Genomic DNA, 24,201 nt, shown 5'->3' on the forward strand with positions numbered 1-24,201 from the left:
GTGGGACAGATATGGCAATTCCATGGTACTGTGTGTGTCATCAAAGTACCTGGGGTCTAACAGATATTCTTAAAATACATTGTAAATGAAAGGTGGAATCAATAAATACATAATAATCCCACATATTTTTTAAATTAGAAAGTTTATAAGACAAATTCTAAACACTTCAGTATCAAGTTCTAATTTTTTTACAAATCCCAAATATCTTCCTCTCATCAAATATCAGTTCTACTTTAGGAAAAATACGTGTCTACTTATTTTTAGTATCCTAGAATACAATTATATCCGCTTGCACCTGGAAGAGAACAACAACAACAACAAAAAAAAAAAAAAAAAAAAAAAAAAAAAAAAACTAGAAAAGAAATAAAATAGTACATAACTCCCAGTGTCCAAAATAAGAAATAAAAGAGCATTTATAACCTGTGAATTTATTCATAATCCTTATCAAGGAGTTAGCAAAAGAACAAAGTGAGCCCTGGGCTGCAAATCAGAGGCTTGAAACTCAGACCTGGGTTTAGATTTACTTAAATAAGTCACTTTACTTTTCTGGTTCTATTTGCTCATTACAAAATGAGGTTAGACTCTCCTCTCTCAAGTCCGGTTTAGCTCTACATTTCAGGTCACAGTGACCTGCCTTCCTTCCCTCTGAAAGGAAAGGGAGATATCAAGGATACCCCTGTAGTACCAAGTAGTGGGAAGAAGGGCATTCAGTATGATGCTCTGGCAAGACAATCCAGAACCCAGCAGCCTGGGGACACTGCAACACGGGCAGGGCAGTCATGACATTCTCCTGAGTTCTCAGAGGGCATTCCAAGCCACAGGTCCCTCCAGCTCTGCCTCACCATCAGCGGGTACATGACAGACTCCTGCACTCCCAGCAGGTCCTCTCTCCCCTTTCCCTCCCTCCTCTCCTCCTCCCTCTGATCCTTAATCCCGAAATGCACAATCCTAACTGCGCCTGTCCTTCTGAAGGTCTCTTCCAGTGTCTGTATCCCAGATGAAAGAAGGGCCCTCCCTATACTCCCCAACCCCACACAACTGCCTCCTCCCCAAGCCTCATCCTAGTCCTGAGTCAGCCATCAAACCACTCCTTCATCCTCTATCATACTCTCCATTACCTCTTATATAATCAAGTCTCCTTGATTTAAAATATACATAAAATTTCCCATTGACAGTCTTCTTATTTCCACTTTTTTCTCCCTCATCAGCCAGCGTCTCCCAGGACATGTTCACAGTCTTACCACTTACTCTGCACTCCTGTTGCTCCCCCCACTACCCCGATTGCCTGTAGAGATCCCCATAAAGGCTTAAGCACTACAGCTGGAACAGCTCCTTTACCTGCACCTCCGCCCCCTTGCACTCTAGAACACTTGGCTTCTCTACGTGGACTCCCCTCCCTCCTGCATACTAACACAAACCTTCCTGGTTTCCTCCATCTGCATCCCTCACTAGCTTCTCATCTTCTGCCTACCTCTGTGTGGATCTGTTCCCAGAGGTTCTGTCCTTAACACTCTTCCTTTCTTAGCCAGAGCACAGTCTTAGAAAATCTCACCCATGATTACGGTGACCAATGAGTACCGTGGGGTGCTACCGCCTCTGCCCACTAGTTGTCCCTCAACTCAGCTTCTCCAAAGTCATGGACCTCTCAGTTCCTAAGCCCCACCTCCATTCCCCTAGCGGACTCCCCAACTTTACTAGTCAGCCCGTCACCCACCAACGTGCCCAAGCAGGAAGCTGACCACTAACCTCCTCTTTTGCTTTTCACCCCCTCCACTGTCACTGTCACTGTCACTCTACCTTCTTAAACAGACCTTGAAATGAACTTCCTCCCCAGCGGCACACCAAATCCTGATTCAAGGCCCTTGGCATCTCAAAAAATGTTCCAGGGCTCCTTTCCTAACTTTTCTCCTACCTCTGGTCTCAGTCTCCTTCCTGATCATTCCACGTCCGTTCCATGGAGACACTCTGTCCAGTATCCAATCTTCCCCGTTATTACCAAGACAGTCCATTATGATTGGGACCCCCACTTACCTTCACCAGATTCACATCTGGCTCCTACCTCTACGGCCTTTTCCCTCTGCCACACAAGTGACTCGTAATTCCCAGAATCCCCCATAGGTCTGGTTTCCCTATCTTTCCACATATCACCTCTCTACCTGGAAAAACCACTCACAGTAGCTATCTGGCTCCTCTTATCTTTCAAGACTGAGCACAAAGGATCCCCTGAAGGTCTTTCCTAACTCTGGAATCTCCCCCCGCCCCAGTTAAATATTTCTACTCTTCTACAGCCCTCGTAAAGTATTATGGTTCTTAGCACATATTATTTTTACTGTCACCTTCACAAGAGTCTAAAATATCCGTCTTTTGAAGAAAGAGATCCTATATAATCAATCTTTGCAAACCAAGTACCACTTACCAAGGCACATAGCGCATAGTAGGCAACACACACCGCACTCATGCACACAACACACAAAGCATTTACTCAAAAGGCAGCAAAAGCAAAGACAAAATGTCCAGCCACATTCGTTTTTAATACTTGGATAAACAGCCTACTCTGAAGTTTCCCTGTAGCTTTCATGAGTGGAAGCCCACATGATGCTGTTTCTCTCATAAATGGTTTATGAGAAATGGTCTAGGAAATATTTGGTATGCACTAGACATCATAGGAACCCCTGCAGTGTCAGCTCGTAGAATCTGTCAATCTGTCCCCCAAAAAGCAGATGGTACTGAGGTTTTGGTCTGTGCACAATGCTCTGCATTAATATTTTGTAAATGTAACAAAACAAATGGACTATAGGAAGTTTTGTCCTTCAATGGAACTTTTCTTCCATGTGTTAAGATTTGAAAGTTAACTCAAATGTTCTCGTGCTACTTCTCAATCTTGTTGGTTATTAAACTTCAAATCCCTGTCACTGGGAAAGTAGCGGACATTCAATAATTATTTTATATTTTTCTCTCTTCTTCTCTATCATCTTTAAACCCATAATATCTCAATCCAACTTATGTCAGTAAATCCACTCTGTCCCAACTTTTCTCTAAAACTATTTGAATGAAGTGTTGAGCAGCTGTCAGTTATGGATTTGAAAATAAAGAAGAGCCTGAAAATTGTACTTTCAGTATAAAAAGATTAGGTGAGGCAATTCAGAATGTTTAAGAACTTTAAATCAAGTTAAAAGCAGTTGCTATGGCCAGACCTCATGAAGCTCCGCTTAAGAGAGGCATTAACCTGGCAGTCAAAACTATTTAAAATGAATAATGTTTTTTTCACATTTCACTCACTTTCAGCATTAAAAAAAAAAAAAAAAAACACACAATGTGAATTGGCATACGGCAGTATAGTCCTGTAACAGTATCCTTCAAGATTTAGCTTCCTGAGGCAAAGTTAGAACCATTACTCTGTACGCTGAATGAGCCATATCCTGCCTAAGGCCAAGAGGAGTAATTTTTCAAATGAAGAAAAGACAATTAAAATATTCACAGGCTTTTAGACACACAAGAAAAGGGGAGAAAATTTCACTATTTGGATACCTATCATTTCTACTGAACTTCTAGTGAGTATCAGCACAACTCGGCTCCTCTCCCAATCTTCCCTCCCTGATTCACGCTACTGATAAAAATGAGAATTTGGCTACTTAATTTTTCTTATTGAAAATCCTATATGGTTACCAACAGCCGTGGATATGATTTTTTTTTAGTCTCTATTAAGAAAAACTAAAACCTTACTTCCTCGACCGTACTAGGTACATCTCAAGTACTCAGTGGCACTACTGGTTTCTAAACTGCACAGCCAGATATGGAACAGAACGTGGTACTGGACAATGCTGAGAGCCGCAGCTAAAGAATGCAAGCTAGGCTACAAAACTCAGGTTCCAGAGATCTACCCCTAAAAATTACACTAATTTCTGACTATTCTACCTGGAGAGAATCACTTACTTCCCAAACCTAATAAATGAAAGGTTCACAAAGCTGTATTTTTAAGAGTTAAGGAAATTTATACCATTACCCAGCACATTGTTACACTCTATTCTACTTCCGATCAAATACGCCTACATACCAATATCCCTGGCACTCCCTAGTATGTGCTCAGGAACTGCTCTTCTTTGGATATGGCTGCCCTTGCCAAAAATTCGGGTTGAAATTTGTTTGCTAATGATGTAGCAGTGCTGGCACATGAGGTATTGAAGTCTCACCAGACTGGATTAGTTCTCATAGGAGTGGACTGGTTCTTACGAGTGTGAGCAAATGTACCCCTGCATAAATCCCATGTATTTTGCGCCTCTTCCTCGCGTGACCATTTTCCCTTCCACCATGAGGCCTTCACCAGAAACTGGACAGATACCGGGATGATGCTCTTGGTTCTCTAGAACCATAGTCAAAATAAATGTGCTTTCTTTATAAATTACACGGGTCCCAGGTCTTCCGTTACAGGACCAGAAAACGGACTAAGACAGGAACCATGCACACCTGGATTTTGCAGTGTGCTGAAAACCAGGGTGGCAGACACTAATCTACCTAAAGAATAGGAGTTCCTGTTAAGCTGACCTAGATTCTTCCTCCCATCCTGAGAGCGCTCCCTGCGCTACGGGAGGATTTGTTTTTGTGTTCTGGTGGTGGTTATAAAAGCAGCACACTCTCAGAAAAACAGCCTCCGTCTATCCTCCCTCCACACCTCAGGCTGCCAAAGCTGTCATTCGCAGTGTGAAATACAGGGACAGTCCTGAGGTTCACCAGTTTGCTCTTTATTCAACACTATAACCTCAAGAATCTTAATTTAGAAACATTTTAAGTGATACAGACAGGTTGTACAGGCTCTCCACACTTCTTTATATCACATAAAGACGCGATTTGACATACTGGTGTACTTCAATAAGAAGCAGACTCAAAACAGAACACCTGGAATCTTATTCTAGCATTGTCATAACCCAGCTATGCAACTGACTCACTTGCTTGCACTAGCTCCTCTCTGATTCACACACTTCTAAGACAATACTCTCCCCGTTGATGACTGCGATCCCACATCTGCCCTACTCAAAGCCTACCTGTTACTCCTGCCTTCTTCCCCATCACTTGCCTGATTACCTGACTGGTCCTTCCCTGTGTGTTTACCAAGGATTTTTACCCTCTCCTCAACGCACCTGCTTTAAGGTTCTACATCTATCCAGCATCCTTGAGGATCTGCCATATGATTACATAATCCTGCTACTCTCCAGCACTTACCAGAATGTTTTTCATACACTGGCCAGTTCCACTGATGTCTAACAAATAAGCCACTGAATAAGAGTATTATGTAAAACTTAGCTATGACCCCTTTACAGGTAACTTTCAAACCCCCGTCTCTTCCTGTACCCTCAACCTCTCTCCTAGGCTTGGGTACCAAAGTCCAAATACCTTCTGAATATTTCCACCTGTATGTTCCAACATAGCTTAAGTGTTACATATCCAAAAAAAAGCAAGCTCATGGACCTTCTTTACTAAACTCTCCACAGAACAGTTTTACTTACATTCATTGGAACAGCCATTCTTCTAGTCACTCAGGTTCAAAATCAAAAAGACAACTTCCTTTCTATGCTCTACTGTCCCTCACTCTCCACTGTTTGGTCAGCCACAGAATCCATTCAAATCTACCCATTCATCCTTTACTACTGCAGTTCAAGTTTCCAATTAATGTCATAAGAACGACTATACCCTAAAATCTGCGTCTTCTAATCTCTCAATTTAAAATCTTTACCAGATTTACATGCCTGACCATGAAACTGGTTTTACTTACTGTTAATAAATATCTTTAACAGCTCCCAGTAACCTCCTGAATTTAATCTACTGGCTTTCCAAGTTTTTCTACAATCTGGCTGCAGACTATCATTTGCTAACCTCGTCTCTCCCTAGCCATTCTGGTTTTTCTACTTGTAAGTCTTTATTCGTCTATTTCTCCTAAATGTGGAAATGTCCTTCTTTACCATTTCTCAGTAGAAAAATTCCTCGGGTTTTTCAAGATCTCTTTATTTAAATGGAAAGCCTTTAAAACATCCAAACTCTAAATTAGTTGCCTCCTTAACGTGCCTCTGATGCAAACACAGATGCTAATGATCAAAAATCTCAGTTCTCTCCCATGACCACAGTCACATTTTCTTGGAAACCCAAGGAGAATACGAAGGGGAAAGTTCAGGCAAATACACATTCTGTGTTGTTACTGATGTGGTCTCCCAATAAAGTCGGCTTCTTACTAGCCTTTTAGTTGTGAACTTGAAGAAATCATTCTGTTTCATTGATTGGCTCAAACTTTTTTTAAAAAAACATTTTTACAAAGTGATTCTTATGTAGATATTCAATATAGCAATCTGAAATTTCTAATGCTGAAATGGTAGCATGCTTTGGGAGCTAGCACCAGATAAATGTCATAAAATAAATTTAACTTTGATCAGTTATTCCATTTTAAGTATATTATACATTCATCTTTTTTTCCATCTATTTTTTTCTTGCTCCTCAGTTTGTGAAAAGTTCAGGTCAAAATCTTAAAGATGGTGACCTCAGTTTAAAAAATCCTAAAACTCTGAAAATATACTACTAAAATGTAATTCTTCATCCATGCACCTTATGAAACCAGGATAAAGAGATGTAATCACATGTAAATTAAGATGGAAATGGGAGATCAGTTTTGGTCTTAAAAGGTGAAGGAAAAATCTGCTACTACCTTAATCTGAAATCCTAACTTGCTAGACCTGACTCATGCAACTGCCTGAATGGAATGGAATGCCTGAGGAATAACAACACAGGATGAAAAGAAAACTGAACAGACAGGTTATTTAAAGAATCATCAACTTGTTTTCATGCAAATGACCAGAATAATGAAATAAGCAATCCTGCAGACAGGATCTGGATGTAATTGTTTTTAAATAGGATGCTTGAAGCATTAGTCACCTAATTCTAGAAGAAATTGATTAACTCATCTCTTCTTCTTCTTGAATAATACCAATCATATACTATATATAAACACACTGACAAAATTTGTATTTTGAAGAAATAATTTTTGCGGCTACTGCCATCAAATCATATTTATTTGAGAGTAGCTCACACTGGTAAGGCTGTATCTGTCCAGAGTCGTAGTATAAAGAAAGGGTTTAAGTCAATAACTTACACGATTTCTTAAAAAGTAAATTACTGAAAAAAATGTCTACCAAGAAAGTGCATGTGGCATATGTCAGAAATAAAGGTAGCTATGTCATTCATTCCTCTCAAAACCTCTATTAATTTCCATAATAGTCTCACAAAGACGAAGAATGCAAACTGTGTAACCTAAGACAATACAGTTATATAACTACAAGAAAGCATAATATAAAGTATTTTAAGCACCAAACAAAACTAGGCTGGATGCTTGCCTTAGGCAGGGAGAAGTCTGAATAGATGGATGTGCTGATGAAAGGAATGCTTTAAAAATAAGCCATAAAAAACAAATTACGATAGGCACTCCTCCCCCTCCCAAGACTGTCAGGAAGGTAGTTATTGAGTAAGTATCACTTATGACAGTGAGAAAAAGAGCTAACCACCCCTTCCTCTCAGAAACGCCTTCACAAGGTCACAGATATATCAGTGTTACAAACGCATTTAAAAAAATATTACAGCAATAAACTCCGCTTAAAGTGGCTCCGCCTCTGCATTCACAGGATAGGGCGAACTCCAAACTTCTACGGTAGTACTAGCAAATACATACTCCTCTCTTATTTGCACACAAAATCTCTAAGACCAAAAGGAAATCCTTAAAACTAGATCAGTTGTAGACACCTAACTTTATAAGCCTCATTTTGCCACAATCTTATTTTGTATCATCTGCATAGTCACTCGAATAATAGAAGCATCTCCACAAAACAGACTGCCTTACCCATCCCATTTTCTTAAACACAGCAACAAGCCATTTCTCATGCTTGATCTGATTACTGCGATCTGTTTTTGATTCTGTGGCCACTGACTCCACATACATCTTTATTACTGTACAAGGAAAACTGTTACCTGGAGGTTTAAATTTCCCTGTGTTCACCACCTCTCTGAGAATATATCTCGGTTTGAAGACAAGACTCTCAGGAAAGCTGAGGCGAAGAGGAGCAGAACACCACAAAGGAAAGTTTCGTGGTTTGCCGCCTCAACTCTACAATGCTGATGTGGCCCTTGCAACAACTCAAAGTCCAGCTACTCCAGAATGTGGAGATTCTCTCTCCGGTGGTTTTCCAACAACCAACTACGAACAAACACTAGAAGTCAGTCCTGGGAAGAGCCAGACAGAAAGACAGCACTTTGTCCAGTATGAGCGACAAACAACTTTTAACAATTACAGTCCTACAAACTTTTAAGACAACTATTAAATTTATTTCGCAAATAATAAGGCCTAGTGCAAAGTATACACCACAACTCCTAATACAACATACGAAAAAGGGAAGAATATATGCATATTGAAATCACACTGTGTAACATGAAAATGACAACTGAATAAAAAATCTATGGACTGCTTAATTTTTGAGTCGGTCTTCAGTTCTAAATTAGTATGGTGTTTTCTATTCACATTTATGTTGAAGGGATGAAAAGTGATGTAATGCACATCTCATGATCAATTCCATTCATGTGTCTGCACACGGAGGCTGAGCACGCTTGGTGCATATGTGCTGTTCCTTGAGCTCTGTGCTGTCGAAAACATACTCTGGCTGGAAAATGATATATAAGACTTGAAAAACAAACACTGGACTTAGGCTTTTACATAGGTACAAGATTAAAACACGAGGGGCTGGGGATTTAGCTCAGCGGCATAAGCGCCTGCCTTGCAAGCAGGCAGTGGTGAGTTCGATCTCCGGTACCGATAAAAAGGAAAAAGACAAAAAAAAAAAAATTAAAACATGCTCACAGGGGGCTTTTGCAGTGTGGTCCAGTGGTACAGCACATGCTTAGTACACACAAGACTCTGATTTCAATAACCAGTGCCAAAAAGGAGATATATACATATTATTTAAAATACAGACAACTAAATTATACATAATATACATATTTAATTACATTAAATAAACAAATAGGTATCTAAAATAGATGAAATAAATACATAAATATACACTCATGTGGAAAAGAGAAGATGAACATTTTTACTGGTGGAAACAAGTTAGATAAAAACAAAATTATACACACACACACACACACACACATATATGACTTGGGCAATTCTGAGAGAAATGTTCAATAGGAAGAAGAAGGTAAGTCAGGAAAAGCCTTTAGGAAGGTACAGAAAAAGGGCATAAAATGAGACCCAAGCTGCCTCAATGGTCAGGAAAGTCTCCACAGGAGACTTGAGCACTTGAGCAGGAGCCCAAAAGACGTGTGAATCAGCCACAGAGACAAGCGAGCTCCCACGTGGGGAACACATCCATCTACTCTGACAGTCTGAGCACGTGGAGTTGGCGAGAGACGAGCTGGAAGACTGAAGACGGGTGATAAAATACTGCAGGCCATGCGAATGACAGTAAACTTCATCGCCTGTACGGTACGAAGAACACACTTAAAAATTTTAGGCTAAAAAGACACAATAAAATATTTTAGAAAACTCTTATCTAGAAGCAGTATTAAGGATGCATTATAAAAATGAGGCCTGAGGTAAATGGAACAATTAAGGGCTGTTATACCAGCTTAAATCTTTTCGCATCTGTAAAATGAAGATGGGCAGGACTTAGCTGCTATTAGAACAAAAAGATAGCGATGGAAGGCATATTTCCAGATTTACTTAACTCACAGGCGGGATGTGGTACCTTCCACTAGGATATGAAACACAGCATGGAGGGAAGAATGGGGAGAACTGGTAAGAAGTTCAGGCTTAGGAACCCTGATTTTAGGAAAACATAGTTGTGTTTAAAACTGTGGATTTTAACAAAAAGTAAATTAAATTAAACTGTAAGTTCAGAACATAGAGGAGGCGCAGATCCCAGTTCTGACTATTCCTTGGACAAGAGACCTATCAACCTCTCAGATTCTTCATCTGAAAGTGAGTCAACAGTGGTGATGACTTGCAGGGTAACAGAGGATTATGAGATCACAAATAAAGACACTAAAAAATTATACTTGGTGTTTTCTCATTCATATTATATGAGATAACTAAAAAATATTAGAACATGGTCTGAGGTCTAAGAGCAAATGTATCTCAGCTATATGCAGTTTACAGTATGTTATACAAAGTAAAGAAAATGGAAAAACTGAGATTTAAGACATTTATCGAGTTATTTGATGAGGAAGGCTAGATAAAGCACTGGTTAGTAAGACATCAGAGACAAACATTAATATGATAAGCACCAGTCTTTTTCTTTCAATAATTAGTGAATTAAAACCCAAAAAAGGTACATGGAATCCTTCTCACAAACAAAGAGAACAAAGATAGCACAATAATCTGCTTCTACAGTAAAAGAAAGTCAAATAACAAGAAATCAAAATAAATACAGGAAGCTAAGATTTGTTAAACAAGGGTACAGACAGACATTGATATAGGTCTGTGAAAAAATGTAAAATGAAAAAAAAAGAAGAAAAAATATAAAAAGAGAACATGGTTATTTTTTAATAAGAAAAATAGAATGGCCGTACAAAAATGAGTAAATATTGCTACTAAATGAAAAGGTTTATGGGAATGGAGCAGAAAATACGGGCCATTTTGAATCATGTTCATGATTTATGTTCAGAAAAAATAAATCAACACTAGAAAAAAAAACCCCTGTGTATAAACAGAAACAACTGAGGCTAACTACGTAATTAAATGATCACACACATAGATATAGAAGTAGTTTGTGAACTTGTCAACACAATCCTGTCAACTCTCAGTCAGATTTATTTTAAAACAAAAACAAGGCAAAAAAAAAAAAAAAAAAAAACCCTGAAATTTACTGAGTAGGTTTCATGGCTACAGGTCTCTTGGTGGAGTAATTCCAAAACTATTTTGTATTAATAAGATATTCATGTGGCTGAGGACAAAATTTTCACTGGGGAAGAAAAATGAAAAAATAAGGAATGGAGGACAGAGACAAACAACCCTGAGAATGTTAGACTGGGCCCAAAGACATCTGTATGAATTCATGGTTCAAGTGAACACATACAATATAGACAGATAGATAGATAGATAGAAAGAAAGAAATATATAAAAACCACTAGTGACATGGAGGAAAGAGAGAAGAGAATGAAAAATTAAGACGTGCTATGTCCATGCACCACCTCCCCACAATGAATGTCTTCATTATGTACTGTGAACATGTACAAATAAAACCAAAAACAGTTTTCTAAAGGGACAAAAATAGAGATATCTAAGTGTGTGTGTATAATCAAATCAAGTATATATCTTTAATCTAGGAATCAATAATAGGGCAAAGTGATACTATATGCCCTTTGAAGATGGTAACATCAGTTATGTGCCATTCTCATCAAAGATGTTTAGTCTTAGCCAAACTATGAGGAAATGACTAATCTGCAGAACCACAGAATATTCTACAAGCCAGCAGATCAAGACCCAAAAAAAAAAAAAAAAAAAACGATAACCTCTTTAAAACCCTTTTAAGAGAAAAGGTAGAGTCATGTTTCTAGGTTAACAAATGACTAGAGACATGAAAACCAAGTCCAATCTGCATTGGACTCTGCATTAGGGAAAATAAAAAAAAAAAATTCTTAGGAGGAAAATTAATGGGACAACTAAGAAAACAGAGCATGGACTTGATATTTGGCATTAAAGCAAAGTTAAAATTTTAATGTAAAGCTGGTGCTGAGTTGTATAAGCAAAGCCCTTATTCACGAGCTATATGCACAGGAGTATTGAAGGATGAAGTATCTTGATGCCTGCTACTTGCTTTTCTGTGGTTAAGAAAAAAAAAAAATGACGAGCCGGGTGTGGTGGCTCACGCCTGTAATCCAGTACTCAGGAGGCTGAGGCAGGAGGATTGCTTCAAGTTCAAAACCAGCCTGGGCTACAAAGTGAGCTCAAGCCCAGCCTGAACTGCATAGCGAGACCCTGTCTCAAAAAAGACAAAAAAAAAAAAAGGAAAAAACATTATGTGACATTATATGTGTGTGTGTGTGTGTGTGTGTGTGTGTGTGTGTATTATTTAGAGAGACAGAGATACAGCAAATAGACAAAAAGCTAACATCTGATGAATTTAAGGAAGGTAAATGAAAGTGTTCATTGACGTATTCTTCTTTCAAATTTACTGTTATTTTGAAGTTTTCCAAAATAAAAGTTAAGAAAAAACAGACAACTACCTTCTAGAATGCAGAAAGGTGCTTACTACACTGCCTGGTATAAAAGTAGACACTTTAAATAAAATTTTAAATACTCACTTAAGTGCTGTATAAGTACCTACAGGTTAACTACAGAAACATCACGCCAATAAATAAAAGTATAATAAAGGAAAGTAAGTAAAATAAAGTCTTCCCAGGGTTAAAATGCCCAGCCATTATATATTCTCATTGTCAGTTTTTCCCAGCTACTAAATGGTTCCACTCAGTTTCAAAAATATTTTCCATTTTATCATACAGCAAATTGACAGTATCCTGAATCAACACATTGTTTGTCAGTATTTCCTAACATAAGAGCATTTGCAAAAGTAATTATGCGGTAGCCAGAGAAATAACCCCCATGACGTGACAGTAGCCATTTTAATAAAGGCGATAAATAAAACTTCCTACTTAAACATATTCATGTATGATTTTATTTCTGCCACATTCATGTATGATTTTATTTCTGCCATGCCATCAGATAGGTTGCCTGTGATCTTCAGTCACCGCTCTGTAACCCACACATGCCTACTGATGGAGAGACTGGCTTCAGTAAAGGGAACTGAAACGCCAACAAATATTCACGTGCTTATACTAACAAAACTAAAAAGGACAGAAGCCTCTTCACAAGGATGTGTGCTCACAAGATAGGCCCAAGGAAAAGTGAAATTCGATGTTATTTAAGCTAATCTCTCCTTGAACCTTTTAAGAGATAAAACCATTTGAGTAGTAATTTAGTACTAAATTAACTTGTTTTTTTTCTCTCCCTATCTTTGAAGTTTTCAGTGTTTAAATAAGGGTTTCTCCAAGAGAAATGAGACAAGGCTCCTATTCTTTCAGGAAATCAAGAAGCTGATGACTTGAAAAGTCTGGGTAGCGTGGTTTATCTCAGGCGTATTCTGTAAGAAGCCAGATACATAATGATGTTCTCATACATAACTCATTCCCCAAAACGTCCTAAATACTCTTAAGACAGTCAGATGCTATCCCACTGTATCTGCCACAAAATAACATTTTTCTGCTAGCAAGAACTGAACTCTGAAAGAGAAGACACCAGACAAGGAGAAGGGAAGATCCATGGCAGAGAGTAAACTTAGACAAAGGCCTTGAAGTCATTCTTAAAATAACAAGTTTAGCAGCTAGACTGAGAACAAAGAATTTTGTTCATTTTTTTCTAAAGCCAATGACAGTTCACATTCTGTATTATCTAGCAAAATGCAACCAAATTCGCTGATCTGCCACAATGGCGGCCCGAGTATGTCTAGATAACACTGCTCCCAAAATCAAATATGTTCAAAACGCTACCTAATCACCTGAGAACACATCTCCTATTGCCGTGGTCGGGTTTTCTTATTACCACACCTGCCAGACATGAGCACCACTGTACCACCAAGAACCTGGCATCTCATGGATCATCTTCGGAGAGGCGATGTCATCCCAAATCAGCAAGGCAAGAACAAGACCCCTCTACGCTGACTTTAAGCCCTGAAAAGTCTCCACACTTCTAAAGGACTTCACTTTTTGTTTGAAAATCTTAACTCTGTCAGCTCGTAATTTGATAAGTCAATTATACAATTTTTAGGTTATAGTATTCAAACTGGTTCTATCAGATAACCACAATACATTTTTTAACATTTCAAAGTTTAAAATTTTCATTACGCTTATGACCATTATAATGACACGTTTTGTCTCAGCATAAAAAAGCATACTGTGTATATATACCTGCAAAGCTGAAAAAGCAACGTTCATGTGGACATATATTCTAAGTACACGTTAATTAAAATGAAAGATGTAAAAGGAAGGTGTTTATTCTCAAGGTAGGCAAGGAGAATCAGGTGTCCTTCAGCTGTAAACCAACACAGACAATTAAAAATAAAACAGTGGCTTTATACAACTGCAACCAGCTCAAGCTGATTGGCAGAACCACTTTCTTCCACAGTTTGACTGGAGAATCATCCGTCTTCTGGTCTCATCAGGGTTGGGCTGAAAAGTAATAAGGAATGAGGGTAATTAGAGAGGAAATTCGAGAGCAATGGAGGAAGGAACCACCTAAAGACAAAACAGTCTGGAGTCTGAATCTAATACAAGGAAGAATATGAGATTAGGTTTTTGAAAGGGAAGCATCACGATCCTGTCTAGGGAAAAAAAAAAAAAAGAAAGAGAGCTACGATGGTTGGTCTTGAGTGCTTTTTTGACCAGCAGAGAGAGGCTGGGTGGAGGAATTGGCTAGTAAACTAGTGTTGGCCAGCACCATTTAGAGAGGTCACTGAGGTTTCCAGGGAATGCTGTAGAGACATAATCAACCCCGTTTAATTTTAGTCTAAGATAAAAAGCTAACAAGAGAAAAAAAAGATCCAAATTTAGGCTCCTGGAGACTAGGATGATGATGGTGTCACCTACAATAATGGAGACTTTGAGAAAAGTTGGTATGGATGGCACAAAGATGAAAGCCTCCCTTTTTGACACATTAACTGTTAGGTTAATCCCAGCCAAATGGAGATACGGAACAGACCACGGAGGAGATGGGAGTTGGTGAGCCCTTTGGTCGAGACAGATTGTCCTCCACTCCCTCCAGGGATGGCATAACTTAATTCCGACTTGACAATGCTGTCTAGAAAAGGAATAAAGAGTCTACCTCCCAAGGAAGTCTGCCAAGGGCCAGACACTCATTCTAGGCATTTTTAAAAGTCCATGTCACTGGGCTATCAACTGCAAATACCGAGTAGCATTTAAATAGGTATCACAGCACTTTTATTTCAAGCCTATTTAACATTTCTGAAATATCTAGATCAAAATGTTGGGTCAAGTGACTACATTTTAGTAAAATACTAGGAAGAGATAAAATTTTCCTCAATCCACCTTTCCTTTAAGATAATCACCTCATTCAAGACACCTGTCAGTCAAAACAGGGTTTCCCTGGCTCTTGCTTTCTCTCCACCTCAAGGCCAAGTTTCTCTTTTGAGTGACAATAAAGGCCACATATCCTTATAGTCATGCACATATATAAATACCTACATCTCCCTTTATTTCCAAGCCCAGTTCGTGGGCAAATGCACCCAAGCTCTGGAGGGCCAGCACTGGAAGACCTTCAAAGAGAAACTGCCCATTAACCACAACAGCAGCTGCTGGCTGGAGTCTGCAATTTCAATCTCTGAAAAAGAAACCCTGGCTTCTGAAATTTAAACAAAGAGGTGCCACTTGTAATTACAAACATTCCACTGGGTTTCTTCCTTCACTGATGGTTTCCAAACAATGAATTTTTATTCAGTTTTGGTGGCAATCCCCACACTGTGAATGTACAAATTCCTTTGTGCATTTCTTGTGTATTGGCCACCTTGACATGGGGGGTGCGGGTGGACGGGATACCTGGCCAGGGCCACTCCGCTCCCTCAAAATCATCTCCTGTGTAATTACCTGTTTGGCTGGGAACCAAAAACCCAAATGCTTCAGATTTAGAGACCACATTAAATAAAACGTTTGAAAAAGAGCCTCTATAGAAAGAAAGAAAAAAAAAAAAAAAAACTTCACATTTCACGAACCTTGGAAAATAGAACCAACCTATTTTCGGAAAAACCTAAGACATTCAGAAATTAACACTCAAGCATTCCAACATTTCTAGCTCAAATTTAAAATTCATATTTTAAATCAATGGGGCAAATATTCAGAAATAAAATAACTCTTTGCTCTTCCCAACACCCTTCAGCCCCCAACCCACAAAAATAAGTCTCAAAATACAGCTTGTTGTATGAGTTTCCCACGCCAAAGATATTTTTTCTTCCCCTCTCCCCCACCAAAGACGTTTTGATCAATTATAGAATACAGGCTGAAATCAGCACTTAGCCATTTAGAAACGAGGACAGAAATTTTTCTTTTAAGCAATATATTCACAAAAGGCAAAGGCATTTCTATCATGGAGACCTATGAAGATGAACATACGAATGGGATACCTCACAGCTGTCAAACTAGAATAAGCCTCCCCTTAGAATTCCTAGGATGGAGGGTATTCATTATGGGAACAACTGGCAGTGCCCAACCTTGCCAAGGGTGCAAACCACAGCGGAGGCATTAGCTACAATTACTGCATATTTACACAATCATATTTACACAACAATAAAACTCATCTTATCCGAGCCAAACAAAATCTTGCTCAAAATAAACTAAACCAGAGGCAAGATCTTTTCAGCGCAAGTAGTAATCTTGCTCCGGCTTTGCTGGATTCTGCTTTGCCATTACCCACTGCAACAACCTTTCATTGGCTTCTCAGAAAAACATGGGCAGGGCAAAAATTCTGTATATCCAGCTGAGAATATGTACATTCGGGTAATACCATAATTATGAGTGAGGAAAAAAGGGGCTGTATCTTTAGATGCATTCTGAAGTAACTGAAGAAGAAATTATAGGCTATCTAAGATTTATTTAAAATAATCTAGGATAAAGAAACAGAGGGGACTGGCCAGGATGGGCAACTATTTAAACTTGATGCTCTGCATACAAGGTTAAATATGGCATTCTTTCCACTTTTGTATGTATTTGAAAATGTCCATAATAAAATGGAACAAAAGAAAGTATTACCAAGGTAAAGTCATGTGGGAAGAATAATTCTTACCAAAAAAACCAAATTTTTTTTCTCTTTTAATGACAAATGACAAGAACTTGCTTTCAAAACAAAGTCAAGCTTTGTTCTTGTTCTTAAGAATGTTTCCTTTTTTTCCTTATACAAAACCAGACTTACTTTTAAAATTAATCCTTGAAAACACAAAAATCTTCTAAATCAAAACCTGAGTCTTCTGAAACCGAGTTTTCACTTATCTGACTTATTACAGTGACACAAACCTAGAGTCATTCCATCCACTTTGGATGATATTCGGATGGTGGCTGCCAAATAAAGTCCAGAGGTTTCAGAATCATTTGTCAACACAAAAGACAACATTACAAAGACCTGATCGTTTCTTCCCAGAGCTCATTCTTTCTGATCCATGGGTATTACCTAGAGCAATAATTAATCCTGCCATCTTTTGAATACGAAATATTTTTAGCCAAGGTATCATCCTTTCACAATCCGTATCTCTCTGACTGCGCATCCCTGCCAAAAGGTTTAACAAAGGGTCCAGTGGCTAGAAATCAAGGGACCTGTCCTCAGTTAGGATCCATAGCTAACTTAGCCTCGGTTCAGCTGTTAGCAAGGTCCTTCACTCTCTGGGTATCAACCGACTCACTTCAAATTACAAAGAACTCAGAAAGTGATTTCTAGTGTCCTTCCCCTTTCAAATGCCCTACAAGAATCTAACATTTTGTAAAAGAGCCTTAACATTGATAGGTTATATTTTCTATTAAATACTTTATGAATACTTTATGTAGGTGAGTTTTGAATAATGTTTATATATATGCATATATAAGTACGCATATATACCTCTGTATCAATACACATTTACACTGATACCATTAGGTGATTATTCCAAACTAATTGCTTATAACTCAATGCAGCAAATTTTCAGTTCTGCAACAGATGTCGCTGTGTGATTTCTCCTTTCTGTGCTGGATTTTCTGTTAAAAATGCCTAGCGTAATGGTCAGTACTATTCTTCCCAAGAAAGATATACAGCATTTTAATCCTTTGAATTTATTTCTTATGAACTATCTACATGTGCTGGTCAATTTCCATTCAAATCACAACATCAATTAGTTTGGTCCCATTTTAGAAATTCCCCCATTCGAAAATGGGCCTTTGTTAGACACACACCAAAAACAGCATTTTTACAATGTAAATTCTAAGTAGTCAATTAGGCATTAAAATGTCATGCAGAAACCCAAAGAGAATAAGACAGTTTATATTCATAGCAATAATCTCAATTTTAAAGCCTAAAAAAACCATTTAGCAATACAGGCCATAGCATAAAAAGAAAAATTCACTTATGTATGAGATTAAAATGTACCAAGGGTAGGAAAAGGTCCCCAAAATTTTCAAAATACCATTAATAATAATGAAAATTTTGAATTTAGTTTTCATGGCATTTCGAAAAAAAATAAGTAGTAAGGCTAATGTTATAATTGCAAGACATCTTACCAATCTGACATTCCCTTTCAACCACTTCTTGACACATGTCATAGAAAAGTGACATCTCTTTCCCTTCAACCAATGTATCTTCCAAGGATCATCAATCTCAACAGGTAGCAACAACTTTCTTCTGATAAATTCAGGGCTGGGAGAAAGAACTGCAAGTCTCCTTTCGAAACCCAGGAAGCCGTTATCTTCTGGGATTTCAGAGGGACTGCAGAGACAGGAGCAGGCAGAGACAGGGACCCACCTCCGAAGATAAGACTGTGAAGCCAGGAAGTGAGAAAGGAAGCGGAAAGCGTCCTGCCTGTTGACGGTCCTCCCGGTCCCACTCCTCTTTACCAGGAGGGCCATTGGGGAAAAGTGGATAAAGCATGTACAACATCCATATGAATAAAGCTCTTTGTTCCAGAGAACTGCCTGCTCTTTTATTCCCCCCTTTTTCGTATTTGTTCATTTCAAAAGATTACTCAATGGGTCTCTTGTTCCTCCAAAATGTCCCAGGCAAATAATGCAAGCTTGTCTAGTCACACAAGTCACTAAATGAAGCCTTGTGCATCTCCAGTGACACACTGTAAATATAAAGTGGCATTAATGAGGGATATTTTATCAAAGCTATCGCAGGCAAGTGCAAGTCCCTCCTGCCGCTATTCAATTTGATGCAGGGAAAGGCAACAACAGCAGGGCGGCACTTTTAGTAAAGTCCCTGTCCCTGGTATGCAAGCCCCACAGGCTGCGGCAAGGGAAACTCAGCCCTAGGCTTACAGTCAACACCACCCAATCCTCCACCCATCAGCCATCTTCCCTAATCCAGAAAGAAAGGTTGTGTGTGGGGGTGACCTACCACGGGTCCTTTCGGGATCCCAAACATCATGCATGGACTTTCAAGGAACAGGCATGATGAACACAGCCTCAGCAATCCAATTTGGGCTGCATTTTCATTAACATCCATTTCTTCTGAGCACCAGCAGGAGGGATGAGGGATAGAGCTTCAGGGACTGGGGAACCGATCAGGAGCCCCTGCACTATGACCAGAGTTTGCTTTAACCGCAAGGATGTAAATGAAACAAGCAAATGAAGTTAGAGGACAGCACCAACAGGTTTCTTTAACCCTGAAGTGGGAGTAGAGGCGTCTAAGAAAGCTTAAACTAAGAGTGCTGAGGACAAGTGCTAGGAGTCCTCCTAAAATGTACTCGCCCCACCCCCCAGCGAAGACCGAAGGTTAGGCTAAAACCCTCTTGCAAATCTACACATTTAAAAACATACATTCAAAAAAAAAAAAAAACTAAAGAAAGTCATCTCATCCCCTCACTACAAATGAAACCCAATTACTTCCTAATTTGAACACAATCTGATAACCAGACTACAAACAGGGACGTACACAAGAGCAAGAAGCTGCTTCCATGGTAACTGGCAACAGAATTTTCTTGTAGCTTTGACATGCACGGTTGAGTTCCAGACCGCTCCCTTCTAAGTCAGCACATCTCCCTCACTAGGAAAGCAAGTTCTCGCCGCGAGATAAGTTACAAATATAGTACTGTTGTTACTACCCGGTGCCTTCAATGAGCAGGCTTGACAGGAGAGGCATAATCTAATCCTACTCCGCTGCCAAGCGGCAATGCACGGCTCCCATTTTCGGTGTTAAGGCAATACGCGACCAGCGCTCCCCACCACCACCACCATCCCCCCTCTTTTTTTGCAGCCAATACAAGTCTATTGTTGCTTCTATTATGCGCCAGTTACCGAGCCTTTACTCACGCTCACGTTTAACTGACACTAGCGCTTTTTACAATGCAGCAGCACGGGTATCTCTTTCGGGAACATTTTCTCCAACCCTTGCAGTCAGTGGCATCGCCCGAAATGAAGTTGTAACCACACCGGCATCGGTTGAACCTAATTATCTCATAACTCATAAATTAAGAATTCACGGAGGAAAAACACATAAACAACATCCGGAGACAGTATGTTATGGAAATTGGGAAAAATCCTCAACGCTGGAATACAAGCTGCTGCCAGATTCCCTTCTCTATAAACCCCAACAGGTTCCTCAAGTCGAGCTCCTCCGCAAGATTGTTCGGGGGGAGAGCAATCAAACCGGCATCCCCCAAATCCAGAGCTAGCACCCCCAGAATTCCTATTTCCTACAGCGTGTTTCCTGCGGTGTTTACATAACTGTGTGTCCTCTAGCGTGTAAACAAAAGGCACAGCCCAAGCTGAGAAGCGCCCACGATGGCCCCAATGCTACGTCCGCCGGGCCGGGGGCTCTGCAGATGGGGCTGAGCTCTCGGCGTCCTCTGCCACTTGTTGCTCCCGGGTCCTGCAGCTCCCGAGCTGCAAGGAGGGGCTTTGCAGGCGCAGAGTCCTGCTGCATCCCCTCCTGCACCGCCGCCCGCCCCCCGCGGCCCGGTACCGCTCGGTCCCGGCGCCCGCCCGAAGCCCGCAACCAGCGGCCAAGAGCGCGGGGAGGCCGCGCGGCTGCCGAGCGCAGCGAGGTGGCGGGAAGAAGGCAGGGTGCAGCACCGCCGGCCTCTCCGCTGGGGAACAGCTTCAGCTCCCTTTTGTTAGCAAATGCAAACACTGCCCTCTTCTTTCCCGAAAGCGCCAGCGCGCCCGGCACACAGGCAGCCACACACGGAGCTCCAGCCGAGCGCGCGGCGTCTTAGGGAAGGCGCAGGGCGTGCAAAGCCGCCCCGGGCAAATTCCCAAGATGGCCCTCCATGCGGGGGGCGCCCGGCCGGCTGCAGAGGCCGCGAATGTCCCCTGTGCCCCCTCGGGCCGCCGAAAGCACCGGCTGCCAGGAAATCCAGCGTCCCCACTCGTGGCGGAGGACGCCGCGGGGCGGGAGGGCTGCAGGCTCCCCGCGCCTTCCCGCAGAGGCGGCGACAACGACCGCCCGTCCCCCGCCCCCCTGCGGGGCCGGGCCGGGGAACTTTCCTCGCCTGGAGCCCGGCCAAGGAGCCCCGCAACGGAGAGGGGGGTGCGGGGCTTGGAGCGGTCGGAGGGAAACACGAGAAGCGTGCAGCTCGCGGGCAGGGGCGAGAGGCAGAGCGCGGGGAACGCGGAGACCAGGCAAGTCTGAGGGGACCAGGGAGGAATCACGCCGGAGGCGGCGAGCAGTCAGTGGTAGGGGCAGGCTCGGGGGATGGAGAACTGGGGAGCTGACTGGGGAAACGGGGACGAAAGGGCAACCTCGGGAGAAGGGAGGAAGCACCGGCAAGTTACCGGGACGCCTGCGACTTTAGGAGGGTCCGGACGGTTTGAGGTGCCTTCGAGTCTTCCCCTTCCCCCAACTCTCCAGCCCTCGGCCCCCGTCTTCACTCCGCACTCCGCACCAAACCAGGGGGCAAGGTGTGGGTGCAGGCATCCCCGAGGGCTCGCGTTCAGTCAGCCCGCCGCAGAGAAGCGGAGCCCGACCCCTTCAACCTCGTCCGAGTTCCCTCTCTACAATCCCACCGCTTCGGATTCAGGTAGTAGGGGGAGGTTGTCATGGAAACGTCCCCCCCTCCCTCCACGGCTACAGCTACTAGGGTGCCTGGGGAGGTTTCGGGGCCCGCCGGCCGGTGCCCACACCTACCTGTGGGGATCAGCGCCGCGGCGGAGAGGAGCAACAGCAGAAGCCGAAGCCGGAGCCCAGGAGGCGCCGCCGCCGCTACAGCCGCTGCCGCCGCACACTGGGATTCGCTCGGCAGCACAGCACTCGCCATGTCGGGCACCTGCCTCAGACTGGCGGCGTTGGCTGCCTCCGGAGCCCAAGCGAACAGCTAATGAGATGTTGATGATATGCACGGAAGGCGGAGTCCGGGTGGACCAATCACCGCGCCACAATCCCAGCCCCGCTCTCCGAGGATTTACCCCCTCCCCCATCCCGCCCCCTGGCGCTGGCGTTCGGCGGCACGCCCGCGCCACCTAGGGGCGGGGCCAAGGGAGGGGCGTATGCAAATATGTTTATGTTAAAATTTCGTCTACGCTTCTCCCGGATCAAGGAAAAAGTGTTCTCCAGGGCTCCTGGCGTGTAGGGTCTCTGGCTTCCGGGGGCGGGTCTAGCTTCCCGTACACCTTTATTAAGAATGTTTACAGCAATCTCCGCATTAGATCGGGAACTGGAGACTCTCCCTTCCGGAGGCTTCTCTGCCGCGTTCACCGTGTACCTCTTGCCTGGAAGCCAGACTTTGCAGATTTCTGTCACTCACCTTGCACAGAAGAAAAGGTCTTTGGGAAACCCAGGGCTGGCGGGAGTGCAGAGTGAGAATGCAGGTCCCCGGATTGACAAAACAATCTGGGAGAAGTGCATGCGTGCTTTGCACGTCCGGCTGAGCGGGAGAGCCTGCTAACAGCCTAGCGGTGGATTTGGGGATAGTTGGAAGACTGGAGCCGTAGAGTCGGGTTCTGGGATTTTCCAAGCCCGTGCCTTTGCGTTAGATTCTCGGGAAAGCTTGATCGAGGAGGGTACGCTTAGGTTCCCTGGCTTTGTTGAGGGTCTTGTTTCTAGTTTAATATGTATAAACGTATGTAAGGGTGACATGTTACGCTTATATATTTAAGATTACACGTGCACAACAAAAATCTACTGTACTCCGTTCAGAGTACAGGGAGAGAAGGTGTGGGAAACGGATGTTCGGCCACACTCCTCCTTCAGGGTTCAGACTCACTTTCTTCTCTATCCCCCCAGCCCCTCCTGAGGCGGCTGGAGACCAACAGGTGCTCGCGGCTTCCTGAGTAGCTGGGGACGGTTCTCCCAAAGCCACTAGCATCTCCGGACTCAGGCTGGCTCCCTAGCTGAAATTACCTTGGCTTTCTTTTCATCCAGGCAACCTACTTTTGTTTGTCTGCTTTTTAATTACTTATTTTCTTCTCCTCTAGAAGATCATGTGCGCTCTGACCCTCTGTTGCTCAAGCATCAAATTGAAGGACGAGCCATATTAAGTGTAAAGGTTTATAATAATTTAAGTATTCATAGAATGCAGAACAATAAGATGTAGGAAATACAATTTGCATAATAAATATCAATATCACAACAGCTAAAACAAACCATGACAAATTATCTGTGGCTAAATGACCAAGAGATTACAGAATGTAAATTGCTAAATCTGAGCTATAGTCTAGAAGAGCTGTACCAAGTGACTTCCCTAGCCTTCTGTCCTCATCTCACTAAAAAAAAAGGAATAAATAAATAAATAATACACATCAAAAAGAAAGTCAAGATCTGCCAGCCCACCAAATGAGTTACACTTTAAAACAGCCTCCTATTATCCATTATGCATAAACTAATTTCAGGACTGCCCTGTCTTCTCAGCCTGGATTTTCTGCTCTGTAATTACAGGCCTGGATGCCGGAGCTGCAGGCAGTTCTCCAAAAGTAGGGAGGGCTCCAGCAGGCAAATCACAGCACAGGAGGCAAGAAACCAACACCACATGGTCACCAGGACAATGCCCAGTTGCCAGGGTCTTACCTATTCTTATCATCTCTCTACAAAAGCTACCTAAATCAGATCCCATGCAAACCGGAGTCCTACAAAGATCAGAGTAAGAAAATTGGAGGACATCTGTAATGCTGAAGGGGTGTGCAAATTTAAATCAGGCCCCATAAGAACAGTAACATAGGACTTGGTATATAGTGATACTAATATTTGCTATTATTTTTACTACTCTTGTGTTTGTTAAATTCTTTTTAAGCATTTTGCATCCAAAATCTCAATCCTAAAAACAATCTCCGTGGTACATAATCTCCCATTTTACATTCTTTAAGCATGGTTAGAAAGATTAAGCAATGGTCCTAAGGTAAGTAGCCGAGAAAGCTCATGCATTTAACAAATATGCTGAAATGTGCCTCAATAAATATCTGTTAAGTGAATGGATAGATTTTGTATTACAATATATGAAT

General features: G+C 41.8%; 1 protein-coding gene across 11 annotated transcripts in view; it reads right to left on the minus strand.

The window, feature by feature from the left end:
* Cadm1 (cell adhesion molecule 1) overlaps window positions 1-22,200 on the minus strand; it is a 327,909-nt gene extending 305,709 nt beyond the window's left edge. For 7 of the 11 annotated variants that reach the window (XM_063255805.1, XM_063255812.1, XM_063255811.1 and 4 more), the window contains exon 1: window positions 21,896-22,081. In XM_063255805.1, the coding sequence (XP_063111875.1) occupies window positions 21,896-22,025 (130 nt within the window). In that variant the 5' untranslated portion in view covers window positions 22,026-22,081. Of the gene's footprint in view, window positions 1-21,895 lie in introns of all 11 variants that reach the window. The other 4 variants (XM_063255806.1, XM_063255804.1, XM_063255803.1 and 1 more) reach the window with 1 other exon arrangement.
* Between the last annotated feature and the right edge of the window lie 2,001 nt (window positions 22,201-24,201).

This window comes from Cavia porcellus, unplaced genomic scaffold (genome assembly GCF_034190915.1).
Source record: "Cavia porcellus strain 051 isolate PalLab524CR breed Dunkin Hartley unplaced genomic scaffold, mCavPor4.1 scaffold_9, whole genome shotgun sequence".
NCBI lineage: Eukaryota > Metazoa > Chordata > Mammalia > Rodentia > Caviidae > Cavia > Cavia porcellus.